The sequence below is a fragment of the Mustela erminea genome, chromosome 7 (assembly GCF_009829155.1).
Source record: "Mustela erminea isolate mMusErm1 chromosome 7, mMusErm1.Pri, whole genome shotgun sequence".
NCBI classification, from domain to species: Eukaryota; Metazoa; Chordata; class Mammalia; order Carnivora; family Mustelidae; genus Mustela; species Mustela erminea.
Window position 1 is genome coordinate 5,195,810 of NC_045620.1, and position 20,720 is coordinate 5,216,529.

Genomic DNA, 20,720 nt, shown 5'->3' on the forward strand with positions numbered 1-20,720 from the left:
ATTCTCTCTCCCCCTCCTCCTGCCCCTCTCCCCACTTGCATTCTCTCTCTCAAATAAATTTTTTTTAAAAGGGTAGTGTTAGGGCGCCTGGGTGACTCAGTGGGTTAAGGCCACTGCCTTGGGGTTGGGTCATGATCCCAGGGTCCTGGGATCGAGCCCCGCATCGGGCTCTCTGCTCGGCAGAGAGCCTGCTTCCCCCTCTTTCTCTGCCTGCCTCTCTGCCTGCTTGTGACCTCTGTCTGTCAAATAAATAAATAAAATCTTTAAAAAAAAAAAAGGGGGGGGGTTGTGTTTACTTCCCCACCTCTAGAATCTGGGTTGGTCTTGTGATTTGCTTTGGATCCCAGATTTGCTGGAAATGACTTTTTACCATACCTTAGCTTAGGCTCAAACAGCCTTACATGCTTCTGCTCTCTCTCTCTTTCTCTCTCTGTCTCTCTCTCTCTCTCTGTCTCTCTCTCTCTGTCTTTGACTCCTGCCTCCATCAGGAGAATAAGACTGTCAGAGAATGAGAGACACGCTACCCAGTTGTCTCCATCACCTGGATGATAGCCAGCTGCTCCCCAGAAACAGCACCTCCAGCTGACCCAGCAGCTGACCACAAACGCATGAAGGATCCCAACTCAGACCTGAGGACCATCCAGGGGATGGTTAAGCTAAGTTGCTGAGTCCCCAAATCGTGTTGTTTTAAGCAACTAAGTTTAAGGGTCATTTGTCACACAGCAACAGCTAGATGATACACTTATAATCATACGAAGCCAGGCTCACTGGACTCCACAACCCGTGCTCTCGACCCCTATATTCAGCTACCTCCCAGAAGGAGAATAAGCAACAAAGCCCAAAGCTGCTAAAAATCCCACTCTGGCTTCCGCAATGTCATGTACACCTTCTTTGGAAGATATATAATCCCCGCTGTCACCCACCTTGAGACCTCCTGGCTGGGTCTGGCTCTTTTGCCTCCTTCTCTCCCCAGAATCCAGCAGGGATGGGGCACTTGCGTCAGCCTGTGGTTCCCCCGAGCTCCCATTTGATCAACACCAACCCTGCTCATTTCCGAAGTCCGTTCAGAGTGTTGGCAGAACGAGCCCAGGGTTTCTACACGTACATATCAGCCGCTGTGATAAAAACCAGCTGTAAGCTCTAAAAATAGCCTCCGTGGGCTCCCAGAGAGGCCAGGTTCCCCGCTACGGAGAATGAACCCCAAGGTGGGGCACCATGTTCTGGGGAGATGAACACCTGCCGCGCGCCCGGCAGAGTCCTGGGCCAGGCCCAAAACCTGCCTGTGGGCTGGGCAGAGCCTGAGTCCTGGGAGCAAACTCCTCCAGGAGGCATAGATGGGGAGCCGGGCCCTCTCCTCGGGGAAGTCGAGGCAGGGCCCGGAGAGTACTCCAGAGCAAGGAGGTCAGCTGGCCTTCTTGTCAAGTCCCTCCCTTCCCTTCTGCTTCTCTCTCCCTGTGTCATCACCTTCATAAATAAAAGATCAGGCTGTGGAGGGAGGCCACCCAGGCTCCGTCCTCTAAAGCTGTGACTTCATCCCATGAGCCTCAGCTGCCTTGGCCACATGGGGCCCGTGCCTCACGGGGCAGTGGTCAGGGCCCACAAGATGTGCGCGTGCGGAGCTGAGCACAGGGACGGGCCAATGAGCCAGTGTCCGGCAGCTGCCATTCCTCCCTAGAGAAGGGTGGCGGTGACGGCGACCCCGCCTCTCTTCCTCTCCCTCATCCTTGCCCTCCTTCTGGCCCCCAGTCCTCTCCCTGCTCCCCTTGGGCCCCTGGCCTGGCTCCCCGGCAGGTTCAGAACCAGGGCCTGTCTTGCTGAATTCCACTTGCAGTCTGACCCCACTGCTGGGACTTGCCCCACATCCAGCTCACAGAGGGAGCCTGGGCAGGCACGCTGTCACCCTCCTACCTCTGTTAACTCTCAAAACAAGCCCTGGGGGCTGTTGGCTTCACGGCTGTATCCCAGCGCCTAGAACACTGTGTGGCACATAGTAGGTGCTCAATAAATGTTTGTTGAGGGACCAAAGGAATGAGCAGGTTTCTTATCATTCCCGTATTACAGATGAACAACTGAGACTCTAAGAGGTAGGCTAGCCTTAGCATGTAGCAAAGCACAACCCTTGGAGGGTGAGGGAACCCAGGCTTGGGTGGATGCATGGTCCCAGAGGCAGGGTTTGATCCCAGTTTCTCTGACACCAAAACCTGAGTCCTAAACACCGATGACTGCCTATTTTCCTGCCTCTCCTAGCTGATTTCTCCAGCTCAACATGCTTGCCATCCAGAGACCATCATGCACACGCTGTGTGGCCTTAGCTAACACACAACCTCTCTGAGCTTTGGACTCTGCCTCTGTAAATTACACAGGAGACCAACCTAGCTGTCCTTGTGCAGGATTTTCCTCAGCTCATTTTTCATCCAATTTCTTGGTATCTAGTGCTGGCCGTGGCATGCCGTCGGTGCCAAATAAATCTTTGTTGATTCATTAATTGAAAAGACAAGTTTACTTTAGAGCACAGAAGTCTGCCCAGAAGCTCTGGGTCGATTGTCTCCGGGAGCCTATTTCTTCTCTCCCCACTTTAAAGAAAGAAATCGCAGAAGGCAAGAGAGCCACCGGGCGCACGGCTCATCCTACATCAAAAAATAGGCAAGTGCATGAGAAGTTTTCCATTAAATGAAACGTGGAAGGAGTAGAAGCCACGTGGGGTACGATCCCAGCCTCAGGGGAGGGCGTCGAACACCAACTCCTGGTTCTACGCTCTTGGCTGAGAAACATTCCACTTTCCTCCACCCCCACAGGAAGCTGATGGCTCTTCCCTTCTGTGCCAATGTCTTGCCAGGCTCTGAGAGATGCTGGTGAACGAGCCAGCCCACTGCCTACCCTGAGAGGGCCATCCAGAAGGTTCTGAGTGGAATCCCTGTGGTTCCAACAGAGCAGCCACCAGTTCCCAGTGAGCGCCTTCAAGTGGCAGGTGGGTGGGCTCTGGAGATCATAGAGAACTTTCCAGAGAGGTGGGGGCGTCCCCTGTCCCCCCACGGCCAGCATCAAAGGGGGCAAGCCCCAAGCCCCTTGCAGGAGCCTCCAGGGGGTAGCCCCCTTTTACTGCACCAAGGAGAAGCTCTGGGCTCTCGGGACGTCTGGTGCCCTCCCTGCCCTCCACCTCCAGGGCTCCGCAGCTCTGCCAGGCTGCCCCGTCCAGCAGAGGCCCTCCTGGCCACCCCGGGGGTGAGAAGCTCACAGACAGCCTTGTCTGCAGCGTCCCGGCCAGCCCCCGCCAGGCTGGCTCGCAGCAGGAGCCGCACACGCTCGCCTCCGGTCTGTGGGAGCAGAGCTTACTCTGGGCTTGAAGAGAGCTGTGGGGAGAGCATGTTTATTTGGGGCGGATCTCCTGGCCATGACTGCGGGGACAGGGTCACTTTCACTTTCAGAGACTTTACAGACCCTTCCTGCTGACCCGACCGCCACGGCTAGGCTGAAGTGTCCAGTGGACCCAGCCCAGGCCACACACCCAAGCTGCTGGGGAGAGGGAGGGCACAGGGCCCCAGGACTCATGCAGGGTCCCCCATGCTCAGAAGGGCCCCATGCTTGGTTTAATGCTCTGCTGTTGCCATCTTGTAAGTCTTGCTACTCTCTGAATAGTGGCTGCACAGTTTCTGGGCCCCCAATTCTGTAGCCAATCCTGGAAGAGGGGTTCTGAGGGCCCAGCAGGTGAGCCCTGGGTCCCTGAGATGCTCAGGTCCTCCGGAGAGACATCTGCCTCCGGAGAGGCGGTGGAGAAACGGTCACTATCCCTGGCCTCCTCGTGGCCACACTAGGGCCCCAGGTGCCCAGCCTTCCGCAGACATCCTTGCTTGCACAGCTGGGCTCATGGAGGCTCACACACGTTCGCCTGCACTCACGTGTGCTCACACACGCAGCAGCTGGCCACGCCGAGCCACAGGCTTCCTGCTCCGGAGACCGTAAAGCGCCTCTCCAGCCCGCCCAGGCTACTGAGAAACCAGGGATGGCCTCACAAAGCTGGGGAGGGGGCGTCCGGGACAGAGGGAGAGCCCCCGCCTCCCCCAATCTCCCAGGAAAGGAGGCACCCCCTCCCTGGCCCAGGATCCCCTTCGAGCCCTCGGCACCTTATCCCATCGAATCCCCGCAGCCAAACCCAGGTCGGGTTTGTATTATACCATTTTAAGGATGAGACGCTGAGGTTCCAAGAAGAGAAGCTGCTTGCCAAGGCAGGGAGCCTTGGCAGGAAGACTCAGGCGCTCCTCGGTGGCTCCTGAAGTACGACAAGCCTCATTGTCCCCTTGCCGCCGCCCACCCCGCTGCCCCCCAGCGGACTTATCCCTTCTTCCAGGTCCCTGCCTGCAGGGGTCTTGTGGCCCAGGGGACTGCTCAAGCTGGTTCACAGGGATGGAGGTCCACCCTGCCCCCCAACGGCTCACACCCCCACCTCACCACGGGCACGGGTGGGGCAGGGTCCCTTTGCTCCAGAGTCCCTAGGCCCCCGCCCCAGCCCCTTGGCTGGCCTCACCCTTTGACCTCACAGACCAGGCACCAGGAAGGGCTGCAAGGCGTGACTGGTGACCCACAGGGGCCATGAACCAGTGAACACCACAGGGGCCAGGACAGGGACACACGTGCACTGCGGGAAGGCAGGCCAGCAGGGGCTCCCTCGGGCCCAGCAGGGGCTCCCTCGGGCCCAGCAGGGGCTCCGTGGCTGCAGCAGGAATTCGGGGAATCTTGACTCTCAAGGTTCTAAATGGGGCTCCTGAAGGTTCCAAACAGAACATTCCAAGGATCCCAAACGGAGGCTCCTCTCCCGGGGGTGCTGAATGGCCCACTGGCTCTGCTCGCTGCCTCAGGCTCAGCGGGCAGGACAGTGCGGTGGGAGGAAGCGGGGAGCAGACAAGCCCGCCGCCCGTGAGCCTGGCCAGGCCCCGCTGCCCAGGCCTTATTTGGTCAGAGCCTGCAATGGTCCTGCCACTCGGGCTGCAGCTGCCGGGGCACCACCGCCTGCTCCCGCCCACCTGTCCTCCTCCCCAGGCCCCCTGGGCTGGAGGTGGGCGGTCTGGGACGCGCGAGATCCCCAGGGTCCCGCCCGGGCTGTGGCGGCCTCCCTGGGATCGCAGCCCAGGGGATGGGAGAGGGATTCCCCAGCTTTTGCCTATATATGGCCGAGGCGAGGCAGCGGTGCTCGGACGGGCCCACAGGCCCCGGACGTATTGTCTTAAGAGGGTGTTTGGCATCGGGCAGCGAGGCCTTGGATTCTTGTAAAATCCTGGCAGGGAAATTGTTTGACAGCTCTGACAATGTTCTGGAGTCTCCACGAGAAGACTGTCCCGGAGGGCCGAGGGCACGTGGTGCGCCAGGCCGGTGAGCTCGGGCAGCGGGCTCGGGGCTGCCTCCCTCAGGGGCCTTGGGCAGGGAGCACACCGATGGGGCCTCTGTGTCTGGAGCGGCAGTGAGTGTGCGCGGCACGTTCCCCCTGAACTGAGGATGCAGGAAAGCACGTGGGTACAGAGGGTGCCCATGAGGTCACCATGGGGGTTGCTGCTGGCCTCGGGGTTCTACTGCATGTGGCTGCCATGGAAGGACAGGTCCGTCTTTGTCACTTCATCCAGGCCTCTCGGGCCCCAAAGAGCTGGATGTTCCTGGCGTCCCTGCTGACCGTTGAGGAAGCCAAGGACTCAGAGAAGGAAAGGGATTTAGGACTCTGGGCTCTTCCTACAACCCTGTGGGGGCCTGCACAGGCCAGTGTGCATTGTTCACAAGTGTGTTCACAATTGCGCCCTGAGGTCAGCTCTGGGCCAGGCATCCACCTAGGCTTGGGGCAACCACAGTGAAGCCGCTAAGAAATGCCTTGTCCCCCAAAGAACAAACATCCTGTCAAGTAAGGCACACCGAGGTCTCTCTGTGCAGACAATCTTTAAATTGAGGCCTAAAGTTGAGAAGGAAGCAGTCCTGGGAAAAACAGAGGTGGTGTTGCAGGCAGAGGAAATAGCATGTGCAAAGGCCCTGAGGCAGGGAGAAGCATGGTCAGGCCCAGGCCAGCCAGGAGGCCAACATGGCTGGGGCAGAAGATGCAGGCACAGGTCACAATCCCAGGAGCTTCAAAGATTCATGTCAGGAGCAGGGATGGGCTTTATTCCAAGAGTAGCGGGATGCTGCATTTTAAGCAGACATCTAATATAATCATATGTGCTGTCATGTATGAGATGTCTACACTTGGCTACGTGCTGTATGTTCATTTTCTCATCTGATTCTCCAGCATCCCTGTGATGGTAGTGGAATCCTTATCCCCATTTTACAGATGAGGAACTGAGGCTCTGAGAGCAGAAATGAAGTGCTGTGTCATTAATATGGGATAGGACAGGAATTCCTCCCTCGGCTCTGCCTATGTCAAAGCCAGTGCCAGTGCAGACTGCCCCCCCTCCCTTCCCCCACCCCGCGAGGCACGGGGCCAGAGGGGAGCCGTGCCATGTCCTTGGGCGTGGCTGACCCCGTCCCCTTTCCACCTGCCTTCCCGCCCACTGCGCCCCACGCACGGCCTCTTGCAGAGCGGGGAACAGTGTGCCCTCTTGTGCCTGGGACTTGCCCTGTCCAGCACCGCAGGTCCTGTTTCCCGGGAAACCCCTCCGTCCAGGCACAAGATGGTCATCACTTGCCCTGCAGGTGGCCCACTCAGGGGCTTGGGTAGCTTGGACCGGAAGGGAGACATCCAGGTCCGCCGCGCCCGCATACCTGGCCCCACGCCCATGTCCGCCCAGGCCAGGAAGGGGCTGTGGAGAGGAGAGCAAATAGCAACCCGTGTGTCGCCGCCTCAGCCTCCCACCGGCACCGGGGCAACGCCACCTGCTCCGGGACAGCCGGCGACAGCAGGACAAAGGGAGGGCTGGGGCTGCCTGCCAGGGAAGCAGAACACGGGAGCAGGCCCGGGAACAGGCCAAGCAGGGCGGGCTCGTCTCCGCAGTGGGGAGACTCAGAGGCACGGAGGCCGCCTTTGAATCTAGGGGCTCTGGGCCTTGAGCCTCTTCTGGACCTCAGCTGGCCCGTTTATGGAAGGGGAAGGCAAGGATAGCCGGTAATAGCGGGAGGTTTGCTGAAGGCCAGGCTCTGAGCCAGCCGTCACCACCTGGAAATCTCGTGCTATCCTGGGAAGAAGGGGCTGTTAACTCTGTGCAGAGTAGGACCCAAGCCCAGAGAGGCTGAGACAGCTGCCCCAGGTCACACAGCAGCTAACTGTCGAGCGAGGATTTGAGCCTGGGACCATTTGCTTCCGACCCAGGCCCCATGCAGGAGAGAGCACTCTGCGGAGGTGGGGAGCAAACCCCAGGCCCCAGACGGTGAGGACCGAGGAGAGGCCAGGAGGGACCAGGCTGGTGAAACCCACACTATTGGGGCTGATCTTGCTGGGGGCCAAGAAGGGCCATGGCCCACGGGTCCCAAACTTGAGACCAGCTCTAGGGCTCTGACCACGGCCTCTGACCTGCCACCTGCTTTGTACTTATATTTACTTTGGCTCTTCTTATTTTTTTTTTTTTATCCTATATAAGTTTATTTCAAAAGGAAATTCTCTATCAACAATGTCAGTGGGAAACCAGTATCACCTGCCTCTAATAGAGGATAGCCCTGAAAATGAGCACAGTGGAGACAAACCATAGATAATACTGTTGCCTGCCCCCGCCCCTGGGCCTGAGGCTTCTCTGTCTCTGCCATAAAGGGGGCTCGGAAGGGCGGGCCAGCCTCTGAGACACGCCGAGCTTCCAGCCAAACTGAGAAGGACAGGAAAGCCACTGAAAGGGAAGGGCCACCTCCCCGGGCGCCTGCCCACCCCACGGCAGCGCAGGGCCCACGTTTATGACACACCCATCTGCACTGGCCTGTTCTTTAGAGACAGGGAGGCCGGGCCCCAAGAACAGGAGCCACGGTTCCTTGAGAGTCTGAGACACGTCAACACTCACACTAGCCTCTCAAGTGCCACCAAGCTGAGTCCCCTCCTGTGCCCTGCTCAAGAGACGGAGGATCTCCCAGCTCTGCCCTGTGACCCCTCTCTAAAACGTCATGATCTCCTTGAAGCCAGAGTTGCCTGGACTACGGCCCTCCGTCCAGCCCCTCTGACCAGGCAGCCGCTAGCATTCCTGCCCCCGGGGTAGCCCTGAGATGTTCTAGGCTTTAGGTCAGGGCTCCGCTCCCATGAAGGCAGCGTGAAGGGTGCTGGCTTGGTTCCCGGGGCAAACACACAGTGCGTTTGCTGGCCGGCTCTGTGGGCTGGGACTAGCTATCTCAAGACCGACCACCAACGGCAGGTCTCCGGGAGGGTGGCTCGCCCACATTCCAGAACCACAGGCCGGGGCATGCCTGCCAGGCAGCTGTCTCACAGTTAGCACCCGGCAAAAGCAGAAAGAAGCCCTTTTATCCTTTGGATTGCCTCATGGTGACAGCACACGCCCACGGAGCTGCATGTCACCTTCTCTTAGGTGGACAAGTCAACCTTCAGGCTATAGAACAGGAGTGTGGGGTCGGGCCTTCCCTCTCTGAGTTGCACAGAGTGGGGGGCGGGGGAAGCGCATAGCACACAGGGCAGCCTGTCCTCAAACCTCAGCTTGGCCGCTGAGCACCTGAATGACCACAAAGTCGGGGCCGGACTCCATGTGCTCCCAGGTCCTCCTTTGCGGAGCGGGGGTCAGAAAACACACAGCTCTCCGAGGACTGAAGAACAAATACACGTTCAGCTTTTCTTACAGAGTGAGCACTCCACAAATGTTAGCCGAGGGCATCTGGGGTTTTTGGTCTTTGTTTTTTCTACCCCTCCGCACTTTTAAAAAAGGCAACTGTAAATGTTTTTGTCCCTGAGGACCGAGACATGTTGCCAAAGGACAAAACGCTGGGTCAGAGGGCCTGTGCGGTTTCTCAGCACTTGTTCCTTGCACCGGAGATTGACCTTCCAGATCAGAATGTGTTTACAGCGAAGCTGATGTGTCGTTTTCTCCACATCCCTGCCAGCACAGGGTTTTATCACTTTATAACTGTTTCATAATTTGATCAAAATGGAGAGGGGCTTTGTCTGCATTTCTTTCTTTGCCTACAAGTCTGTGCATTCTTCCGTGTAGCAGCTGGCTATTAATTCCTCAGGGATGAATGGTTTGGTGGCCTCCTTTGAATGTTTCTCAAGGGGCATCTGCGACTGTCCCTTGTCAGGTCCACATTTGGAAGCATCTGAGGAGCAGGAAAGCGAGAGGGGAAAGGTTGTAGCTTGGGATGGCAGTGAAAGCTTCTACCCCACCCACACCATCCCCTGCCTTCCCTTCCCCAGAGTGTCTTCAGAGCCTCCCCACTTGAGGAAATCCCTTCCTGGGACTGGGGTTACAGGCATCCCTGCTGGGGGAGGAAGAAACGGGGGACCAGAAGAATTGACGGCATTCTTAGAGCAACAAGCCGGTTGCTGAGGCAGAAGGGTAACAGACTCCATTCCTATAGCTCCGACAACTGCCGTCCTGCACCCCAGCCCCACTCTTCCAGGAATCCCTGGTCCTGAGAAGTTTTCCTTCCAAACTATGGGGTCAGAATAACCCCCTCCACCCAGTCGTGACATGGTGATGCCTCTCTCTATTCCTTGATCACTTGGGCTCCTGGTGCTATATTAGCAAGACACCAAGAACCCCTTCTTGGGTCCTCTACCACCTGGAATCATCCAAGGACCCCAAAATCATCCTCAGCAGTAGGGGTGCCATTGCTTCCCCCCCAACTTCACTGCTGTTACGGCACCCTGTGACCACATGGGGTTGTTGGTGGAGATGGCCCTGGAACACCCCTGCAGTCCGTGCCCACCTGGCAGTGAGGCCTGAGCTGGGTGAAGACCCACTGCCTGGGTCCTGGGGGTCACCCACACTTGAGACTTGAGGTTACAGCTCTTGGGGGTCACTCCTAAACACTTAGCAGAAGGACAAGTCACATCCCCGACCTACGCACATCCTAGGTCCCAATACCGAGCACTGCATAGACCTTGCCCAGAAGCCCCCTGGGGGGATAGGACGGCAGCGTGGACAGAGAGGGAACTGGGGCCCCCAAAGGGTAACTTTTCCAAAGTCACTTGGCCAGTTATCACCAATTCAAGATGAAACCCAGTGTCTGGACTTCCTGTCCAGTGCTCTGAACATCTTTGCGTTTAAAGGCTGCCAGGGCAAGTCTTCTTCTGGGCCCACAAAGCCAGGCAGGATGTGACCCCCGCCTGCTCCCCAGCCCTATCCTACCTCCTCATCCAAATTCAAAATCCTTTCCCGCCTGCCTGTGCACCTGCCTCCGTCTCCCCGCAGTCTCCCCCTAGGCTCTCCAGGGCAGCCTCTGCTGCCTGTCACCTGCTGCTGGGGCCTCTCCCTGCCTCTCCCTGCCGGCTGTTCCCTATGACGTTCCTTCTCAACAGTGTGCTTGTCGCCCGTGTCCTGTCCACTAGGCCTTGAGCGTACACCCCAAATCCCTGCCTCTCTCCTCCTCCACGGTCACCTTGGTCACGACCTCCTTGGCCAGCCCCCCGCCACTGACACTTGAGGCCGTTCTGGGCTCCGCTGGGGGGAGCCCAGATGCCAGGACCACTCCCACCCTAGCTGGGACACCGAAGACACTTCCAGACTGCCCAGTGTCCCTGCGGAGCAGAACCGCCCCCAGCGGAGGAGCCCTGGTCTAGACTCCAGCAAAACAAAGCTGGTGTCCGCTGTCTGGTGGCGTTCCCCGATCTTTGGATCCCAGCCCTATCTTGGTGGCCCACAGCATGGGGACCTCAGCCACCCCTCTCTCCAGCTTGCCCCGCCCCCAACCCAGGCACCCGCTGTCCCCTCCACCGTCGGTCGTCCTCCAATCTCTTGTCCCTTTCCAGGCCCTTCGTGCCCTTGGGGCCCCCGACCATGCTGCCGGAGTGCCCCCCCGCCCGTCACGGAGTTGGGAGCTCACTGACCCTCAGTCTTCCCGTCTGCAGGATGGGTTGACCCTTCTCCATCCGTCTGCCTAATTTATCAACTTCGTTGCCTTTCCTGGAGTCACTCTGGTTCTGTTTCTCATTTACAGACACGTCTACTTATGTCTCAGCTCCATGGGGCAATACAGCCCCGGGCACACAGGAGACAATCTGGAACCCCGAGTTCCACGAGTGAGCGAATGAGATGAGGGCGCTTCTCCCGGCTTCTAGAAATGGATCCCGACTTCCCTCATGGCTGCGAAGGGAGGGGGAGAGCCTGCCAGGGAAGCCAGAGAGGGTCCCTTCCATGGGCCTCGGGCCCTGAGCCCACCCCTACCCCTGCACTCACCCCTGCCCCCAGGCTTTCTGGGGCTCTTGGGGAAGAATGTGGAAACCTGTGGGCCGGAAGCAGCCGCAGGCCCGGCCCTCCTCGGCGGGCTCAGATCGTGAGGTCTGGTGTCTAATTATAGAAGGCAGGTCTGAGAGGAAGTGGCAGCTCTGATGAACGCCCTGGGGTTTGTTCACTGAGACCGTCCCCATGGGGAGAGGAAATGTGTGAAATGAATTCAGCCGCCAGGCTGGGGGGCCTCCGGCTCCTGGCTGATGGGTGGCCTGGGAGCAGGCTCTGCCTCCCACGAGCATGTCCATGGGAGTGAGCCTCACCCTCTCCACACCTTGCTTTAAGAGAAAGGGATCTGGACCAGATTCGATCTTCCAAGGGGCTGTCCCATGGTGGTTCAGGCAGGGGCACCAGAGTCGGGAACTCTGTGAACCTCAGTCTCCCCGTCTGCAGGATGGGCTGATGGGAACCGCGCCCTTCAGAGAGTCTTGGGGAGGATCAGTGGTGGTGAGGCCCACACCACCGGTTGGCCGGGGATGGGGTTTGGCGCAGGACGGGGTTCGGTCAGTGCTCCATGTTGTCAGATCGGCGAGGGCCAGTCAAAATGAGAATGTGGGGCCCCTTGCTCAAAAGAAGCTAGGAATTTCCAGATGGAGACAGCAGAGCGAAGTTAACCCTGGTGCAGGGCCCCTCTGAGCCCCACGTGACTACCGAGGCCCCCTCCACACCCGTGACATGGGTGGGGGAGGCACCCCAGGGGGCGGAAGGGGGTAGGAGATGGGGTGGGGGTTCCTTACAAGGATGGATCCCTCTCTACAAGCTCAACCTGCTGTGGAGAGGAAGACACAACGTCAGAGCAGCACACGCAGCACGCCGAGGCTCACATGCAAGGCACAGCGGCAGGCACAGGACAAGGTCCTAAGTGGACAGTCACCATCTGTATCTGGGTAAAGACCAGGGTGGGAGGCTGAGGTTCCCATACCCTCTCTCCCCCCGAGGCTGGCTCTGGGTGGGGAGTTAAAGCAGGATTGAGCTGTATCTATAACCTTTCACTTCTTGAAGAAAAGAAGATTAGCCCCTAATGTGACAAAAATCATAAGAATGTTTAATTCGGGGTTGGCGGTTTTATTGTTTTCGGAAGCATTCCGTACTTTTTAAATTTACTAAGAGTTTACCACTTTCAAAAGCTTGTAACAAAGCCACCGGATTAGAAAGTACCTATTCTTTTACTATCATCCTGTGAGTAAGGTGCCTCAGAAATGCACGAGCCTTCATTGAGCACCTACTGCATGTCTGGCCCAGGGCTGTATTCCAGGGAAACAAGTATTTCCAAGTATTTCCAAGTGTTTCCCCTCCAGGAACCCAGAGCCCAGCAAGGGGGACAGAAATCGGACATGAATGTCCTGTGCCGGGACTCATGTGACACAGCCCCGACCCTGGCATGGGGCTGCCACTTGGTCACTTTCACAGGAAAGCGAGATCAGGTGGTTTTTGGCTCCTGCAGAAGGACCCCCAAAGCTTTGTAGGAGTCCGCTGCTAGGTACCCAGGGATGGGGGGTGGGGGGGCGTACGCCACAGCAGACACACTCAGACACAAGCACGGGTGGGTGGAGCGGAGCACCCAAGGCTGCCCCAACCCCGGCCGAGCCCCTTAGATGAGTCAGAAGAATCACCCTGAATTTTCAGCAGCCTTTCCCGCGGTAATGAGGAGACTGACCACAGGCAGGGCAACCTGCCCCTCTCCCCAGCCCAGGCTTCAATTTTACAGAGGCCTGGGCTGGTAGTCCCCGCTGGGCCAGCGGGACAGGCAGTCCCCTGTCCCTTGCCACATTCTGTCATTTCTGTCTTCTTTGTTTCAGCTTTTTATTTTGAAATAATTTAAACTTGCAGAAAATGTATAAAGAAAATGCATATCCCGGTCCCCCAGCTTCTCCTAATATCAGTGCCCTACATAATAGCTCAACTGTCGGAACCGAGACAGCCACGTGGATGCGGTAGCATTAACACAGACTTTGTTTGGGGTTCACCAATGTCCCCCCGTCACGTCCCCTTCCTGTTCAGGGATACCCAAGCCTTTAGTGATCATGGCCTCCGTCTCCGGCAGCCTGGGGAGGCTCTCTGCTCCTTTCTGGTCTTTCATGGCCTTGCCATGTCTGAGGAGGGTCAGTCCTGTATTGTGTACGTTGTATTTCAATTTGGGTTTATCCGATGTCCTCTCGTGTTTTAAAACAAAAGAGAATTCACAGTCCATAAAATGCACCCTTTTACACACACACAATTCCGTGGCTGGGAGTCTGCAAAGGGTTGTGCAACTGTCACACGATCAAGTCCCAGAACATCTCTCTCACCCCAGAAGGAGGGCCCCTGTCCCCCTTCCCATCCCCCGCATGGCGCTTTCTCTGGTTCGCTCTCTCTTCGCGACTCTGTTCCTGCTTTTCTTTCGGTTTCTGTTCGTGTCTCTGCCTGTGAGTCACACTGTCGCTCTCACACATGTTTTGTTTTTCTCTGCGTCTGCATCTGCCTCCCTCTTTCATTCAGAAAGGGACACAGGCCAATCCAAGAAAATAAATGAAGAGCAACCAGAGGGCAGGCTCAGGGCTCTGGAGTCAGACAGGGAAGGGATAGAGACTATCTGAGAGTTCCAGCTAGATGGGGCAGCCAGGGGACCCCTCTGAGGAGGTGACAACAAAGCCTATCCTATGGGAGGAAAAGCAGCCACTGCTGGGACACATCCAGGCAGAAGGACAGCATGAGCAAAGGTCCTGGGGTAGGGAAGAACCCCAGGGGACAAGTCAGGGAGAGACAGGGGAGCGAGACAGGGGCCTCCCTGGGCACCAGGTTCACGGGCCCTGAGGCAGGAGCCCGAGCCAGCCCACTGCGAGTAAGTCACTGACAAACCTCAGAGAACTTTCCAGCATCCCCACTGAGGGCCAGACCCATCCAGCTCTGCCTTGGAAAGAACCTGCAGGGGAAAAGCACAACCTGGGCTGAAAACAAAGTCTGTGGACAGATTTGCCCGATTGTCTCCTTCAGAAACACAGAGTGCTTGCTGCACGCTAGATGCTAGATCCATAGGGGGCTCTGGTGTAGAAGGAGCAGCAGCCGCCCCTCCCCCTGACCGTGTAGGGGAGAAAGGCCCGTGCTGACAGCTGACATGGTCGCGGACTCCCCCAGCAGTGCACGGTGGACAGGCACAGACGAGCCTCGAGGGGTGGCGCACCTCACAGCGCAGGGTTCTGGAGTGGAAGGCCATGGGTTCTGGTCCGCGTTCTGCGGGGTATCAGCTGAGCAGCCTTGGGGATACCAATCCCCCTCCCTGAGCCTCAGATCCCTCCTCTGTTAAGAGGCCCAGCTGAGAGCTAAGAGAAAACATGCTGAGCTCCCCTGACATTGGAGAGCCCTCCTTGGCCAGCGGCTGCGGACGGACGGCTGGCTGGCCGGGAGGATCCTGAGCAAGCCGGAGAGCCCGCATCTCCCAGAGGGTGCGGTGAGGCAGCTGGGGGAGGGGGCAGCGGAGGCAGCAGCTGGCTCCTGGCTCCTGTCCTTAAGTCACTGAGGGCAGCACCAGGCCGGCTGGCTGGAGCCCAACAGCCTGAGTCTCATTTGTGATGCAAATGGCTGGCAGTGGCTTGGGGCCAGGGCCCAAGTCCCCAGCCAGGGCCCCAGCTTTTATTCTGAGTGGAGCCTGGGGAAGGAAGGAGGGGGAGCCTGCCCCCCCGCAGCCCAGCCTCGGGGGAGCTTTCCAGGTGGGTTAGGGGTGAGCGGGGTCCCCAAGGCAGGGGAGACACATTCCTGGAGGCTGACAGGGACGGCTGCGGCGGGAGCCACCCTCTGCTTCACCAGTGGCGGGAGTGGAAAAGTGGTGGCTGGCCCAGGGCCCTGTCCCCCTGGAACCTAAAGGTCACAGGTCCGGGTGATCGCCCGAGGATCCCGCAGAAACCAGAGCGCTGCTGTGCCATGCCCCACCATTTCTTGGCCATGCGTGGTGGCTCCGCAGCCCCTCCTGGACGCCTGGCAGAGCTGTGGCCACGCTGACCTTCTCCCTGTCTTTCTCTGGCTCGCAGTTGCTGCCGGGCTTCCCACAGGCTGTTTCTTCTGCCTGGAGTGCCTTTCCCTTCCCTGACGCTAGTCTAGCTGTGGGTCTCCGGCCCCTCATGCTGTCCATGTAATTGTATGCATATTCATTTTCTTAGCGATGGTCCCACCAAACCTGCCTCTTTCCCCAGTGGGGGGAAAATGTCCCCTGACGCTCTCGGCCCCCCCCCACCCCGTCCCCGATTAGCTGAGTAGGTCACATTCCCCATTAGGTAACTCATTCTTTCAACATTTACTGAGGGACTTTTCTAGGCACTGGAGACAGACCAGGGAACAAGACAGACAAAAATGCCTGCCCTGTGGCCCTATACTCCCCCAGGGGTACAGGTAATCGACAGACAAGAAATGTTCCAGCAGTATTAACTGGTAAATGTTGGTTTGAGGTGTGACCAGAGCTACAGAGAAAAATGAGCACAGAGCATGGGGCTGTGATTTTTAACAGAGCAAGGTAAGAGGAGAGCCTTGTGGGTACCTGGGGATGAGCAGTCCAGGTAAAGGGAACAGCACATGCAAAGGTCCTGAGACAGAGGCTCACCTGGGAGCACTCAGCACTTCTCTGCAGTGTTTCTCAGCCTGAAATTAAATAATTATTCACGTGATGACTTCCACAGTTTCAGTCTTACCACTAGGACCTTGTATTTAATACTTGTTTACTAGACAAATGGAGAAAGGACTTACCGATGTGTTTATTTGAAGGGAGGGGTTGAACTAGTGAAGTTGTCATGGAGCCTCAACCTCGCCCTGAGGCCCCTGGGCAGCTCCCAGGCTGGAGTCCCTGCAGGCCAAAACCTGGACTGGCCCTCGTGTCTGGGGACAGGGCAGCAGGCAGCTTTTCCCAGGAGCCTGGGCTGGCACGAACAGCTGAAGAAGAACAGGGAAGGCTCCACAATCTCTCAGCGTGGTCGGAGGCCTACGTGAGCCCCTGTAGACACCCCAGAAGGAGCCAGGAAACCACAGGGCTGGGTAAGGGGGCAGGTTCTTGCCGGGTCACTGAATTTGGAAAATGAATTTTAAAAGTATGGCCCTTCAAGGCATATTTCAGGGAAGGGCACCTCACAGGTTGCGTGTGGCTCCTTGATCTGGGCGAGCATGGAGAGACCAGCAGGTACAATACACGTGAGTCCAAACTGGAGGTTCCAGATGCTTCCAGGGAGAAAACTGGGCATGGGACAGGATGGGACATACTCGCCTCTGCGACGCTTAGTCGAGACATTGGGGGACAGAAGCTGTGCAACTATCCTGATGAAAACGCCACCACTATTCCCAGCAGGAAGGTGCCGGCTCGCAGTTGGCCCAGGGTGCAAAGGAGGCTGGGGCGCTGGGGCTTGCCGCTCCTTGGGACCCGTGTGTGCCCTCCTATCCACTAAACCAACCACCCCCGCGGCCCGTCCCCGCCAAAGACCAGCAGCGCTTCCCCTCCTCTTCAGGGAGGAAGGGAGGGCGGAGACAGCTGGGGGTGGCAGGTGGGGACCTCAGGGAGATGTCAAACGCTATTCTGGGCGGCCAGGCGGAAGCAAGAGCGGAAGTCATGCTGGCGACCATCTTGGCTCCATCACAGCAAACATGGAGATGCTGGGGGAATGGTACCCAGGGGAGGGGGGAGAGCAAAGATGCAAGGGAGCGCTCCTCGTCAGGCCCCTTGCTCCCAACCCCAACCCATAGGAAGCTGTGCCAAAGCCACGCTGGGCGCCCGTTTTTGTTTTGGTGGGGGCTGGGGGGAGCAGCTTAATGCATTCATCCCTACCCAGTTCCCTAGCCGCTGTGCCAACCTCGGCCTCTGGTCCCAGACCATGCTCTTGCTGTGCAGGCCTCCCTACCCTCCAGCCTGGCTGGGCACATCCAACCTCAGGGCCTTTGCACATGCTGTGACTGTTTCGAACCGCTCTTCCCACTGTTGCCTCTGTGTATGACCTGTGTCCAGTGAGCTGTCTGCTGGACCCACCTCTGACCTGGACCTTCCTGATTCTTCTCCAGCCACTTCCCTGTTTGTTTCCTTCACAAATTTGTAACTCAGTGATTTCTTGGCTTGTTCTCCTGAGAAGGCGAGCTCCTATTAGGGCAGTAGCTACACCTATCTTTTTACTGCTGCACCCCCAGTGCCTGGGCCAGAAGAGGCATGGGCATTTGTAGAAAGGGCAGAAGGATCTGGAACCAGCCGGGGCCCAGGGCGGATTCCCCAGAGGAAAGCGAGGGCACAGTTACAGAAAGTTGGCAAACGCCCACAGCGGCCTGAGCACAAGGGGGCAGGCGGGAGGTCCGACGTCACCGAGAATTTGCTGTTTTCCTTTCCGGGAGGGAAGCCGGTGCGGAGCGGCCTGGGAGGAAGAGCCCCAGGCCGGCCCACGAAGGTGGTTTAGAACCTCCAGCAAACTTCTCCCCAGCTGAGCCCCGTGCTACTATCTCCTACCCCGGGGGCCGCATTTCCAAACGTATGCAAGAAAAACAGGGAAGCCTTTCGTTACTCGGAAGCATGCTTAACTGGGACACAGAGTAAATAAACTGATATTTATACCACGGCCCCACCGGGTGGCCACTTGGCTCTGAGGCAAATATGGTCAAAACTGAGTGCGGACGGCCTCGGAGAAGAGCGAGGCTGTCCCCAGAGGAGCTTGGTGGGAGACGTCCACATCCCACACTCCCATGGACGCCTCTGATCACCCAGGAGAGTCTGGAGGCGGGGAAGGGGTCGATTCTCCTTGTCCCCATGGCCCCCAGATGAGGCAGCTCTGCTCCTTTCCCCGGGGTCTGGATTTCTGAGGGCCTTTTGCAGGTCTGCTGCTGGCGGGTCCCGTGCCCGGGGCAGGTACCCATGTCCCCCATGAAATTTCTCATGAAGACACGCCCCACGCTGCCTCAGGTGACTTCTCAGCTTGAAAGATTATTTCCTTTACATTCTTTAGAATACATATGTTCCACGGGCCTGGCCCTGGCACCGCGGCCGGCTCAGAGATGGGTCAGACGCGCTCCTGATCCTCCCCAGCGCCCAGTCCAAGATGGGAGACATGCATTAAATGAACAAACAAAGAAACACACTGAGATGCCCAACCCCGAAGGGTGCTCCGGAGGGGGAAGGCAAGCAGGGCGCAGAGTGAGGGGAGGGAGCAGGGAGGGGATGGGCACAACCCATGAGCCTCTGTGGGAAACACACTCCAGGGCAGAGGAACCTGCCCGTGCAAAGGCCCTGTGATCTCCTTCCTTCCCAGCTCCTCTCTGGTTCTGTAATGATCTTGGTTATTGCTGTTTGTTTTTAATTAATTTATTTATTTGAGAGAGAGAGACAGCATGAGCAGGGAGGAGAGGCAGAGGGAGAAACAGACTCCATGCTGAGCAGGGAGCCCGACATGGGACTCGATCCCAGGACCCTGACGTCATGGCCTGAGCCGAAGGCAGAGGCTCAACTGACTGAGCCACCCAGGCGTGCCCTGGGATGATGTTGGTTGGTTGTTTCCTTGCTGATTGCCCATCTCTCCCAGGGAGCTAGAAAGCCCCCTGGGGGCAGGAGGCTGTTCACATGGCTCCCGGCACTATCAGCAAAGCCTAGAATAAAGTCTGTACCGCAGGAGCTGACGCGTGTCAGCGCCGTTCACGGAACGCAGAACCCATGAGTGCGCTGTGCTCCACAAAACCGAGCAGAAAAGCCGAAAAACAGTGAGGTCCTCTGAAGAGTGTTTATGTCTGTGTCACCCTGTCCTAGGAGAGAAATCTGAGGGACACACACCAATGTTATCTCCAGCGGGTGGCCTCGGATGTAATTTCTCATTGTACTTGGCAGGCTTCTGCTGCCTTCCAGCGTTTTACTGTGAGATTATATTTATTTTTAATCTGATTGTTGTTGTCGTTGTTGTTGTTTTAGCATCTACAGGAGCAGTATGCATTTGTGGCTCCATGTTCAAAGAGAAAAGTTCGTGTTCACCAGGCACAGCCCCTCGGCCTGCCCTGAATTCCCTGAGTGCACCTGTCATCCCAGCCCCCGACCCCCAGGGTCACACTTCATGGTTAGGGGAGGAGCTGGTCCCTGTGTCCACACACAGGCCGTAGGGCCAGAGGCTGGGGCTCGGGGGCGAGTGTAGGTGGAGGTCAGGGCGAGGGCTGGGCCCCTCTGGCCCCTCCCCAGTGCCAGGAAGCTGGCCGCCTCCCTCCCTGTGCGACCTGGGGACACAGCCCCCCACAGTAACCTTTTCCCTGTTGAGGGCCACCCCTGCCCCTGATCAGGAGCTCTACCCCGCGGGGCCGGCTCAGCAGAGACTCCGGATGCAAACGAGAAGGAAGAGGTAACTCTCCAACACATCATTCAAAACAGAAGTGACATGCACGCATCCATCGGGCAGGGGGGGCCCCAGAGTTCTGGGTTTTCCCACGGTGATTTCTGTTGCTCTCTTCTGGAATATTCTTTCAGTCTTTCCTCATTTCTCCAGAATCACTGCCTTGCTGGTTTCTGAAGAGCTGCTTGGTGAGGTGTGTCCGGTGAGCGGTGGGCAGCCCCCGCCTCCCCCGCGCCCCAGCCCCAGTGCCCCTCTGTCCCTCATGTCCCCAACCCCGGTGCCCCTGTCCCCCATGCCCCCAGCCCCGGAGCCCCCCAGCCCCTGGCAACCACTACACTGTCTCAGTACACTCGCTGCCTGTACGGACTGGCCTATCCCGGACACATTGTGGGAAGGGGAGCACAAAGACGGGCCCCCACAATGGCTTCTTTCCCTCAGCACCTCATCCTCAAGGTTCGTCTGTGTTGCAGCATCTCTCAGCATTTCTTTCCTTTTTATGGCTGAATAATATTCTTGTCGTATGAAGAAACCATATTTTTTCACTCGTTTTTCAACTGATGGACATTTGGGATGTTTCCACTTTCTGGCTACTATGAACAGAGCTGCAGCCAGCACTCATGGACAAGACTGTGTGTGGCTGTTTACTTTTACTCGTCTCGGGCAGACACCTGGGGGTGGCATTTCTGGGTCCTGAGGCAGCTCTCTGTTTAATCATCTGAAGCCCCACTGGGCTGTTTTCTGCCGCACATTCTACCAGTAGAATGCCAACCCCTCCACATTCTTACCCACCAACACCCACCAACTTACTGACACCTACCAACACCAACCAACACCCACCAACACCCACCAACACCTACCAACACCCACCAACACTTACCAACTTACCAACATCCACCAACACCCACCAACACCCACCAACATGCACCAACACCTACCAACATCCACCAACACCCATCAACACCCACCAACACTCACCAACTTACCAACACCCACCAACATCCACCAACATGCACCAACACCTACCAACATCCACCAACACCCATCAACACCCACCAACACCCACCTATACCCACCAACTTACCAA

The 20,720-nt window shown here is 57.6% G+C and overlaps 1 protein-coding gene across 7 annotated transcripts; it reads right to left on the minus strand.

Moving 5' to 3' along the window:
• Positions 1–235: 235 nt before the first annotated feature.
• LOC116594763 lies at positions 236–18,649 on the minus strand. Of its 7 annotated transcripts, none has more exons than XM_032350253.1 (4): positions 16,053–18,649; positions 15,910–15,947; positions 14,178–14,241; positions 236–9,207 (listed from the first exon to the last, which is right to left on the minus strand). In XM_032350253.1, exon 4 carries the CDS (start codon positions 5,520–5,522, stop codon positions 4,488–4,490), a length of 1,035 nt encoding a protein of 344 aa, XP_032206144.1. In that variant the 5' UTR covers positions 5,523–9,207; positions 14,178–14,241; positions 15,910–15,947; positions 16,053–18,649; the 3' UTR covers positions 236–4,487. The 7 variants fall into 7 exon arrangements, with proteins under 7 accessions (XP_032206144.1, XP_032206141.1, XP_032206145.1 ...); XM_032350250.1 differs by having other exon boundaries at positions 15,847–15,947; XM_032350254.1 differs by lacking the exon at positions 14,178–14,241.
• Between the last annotated feature and the right edge of the window lie 2,071 nt (positions 18,650–20,720).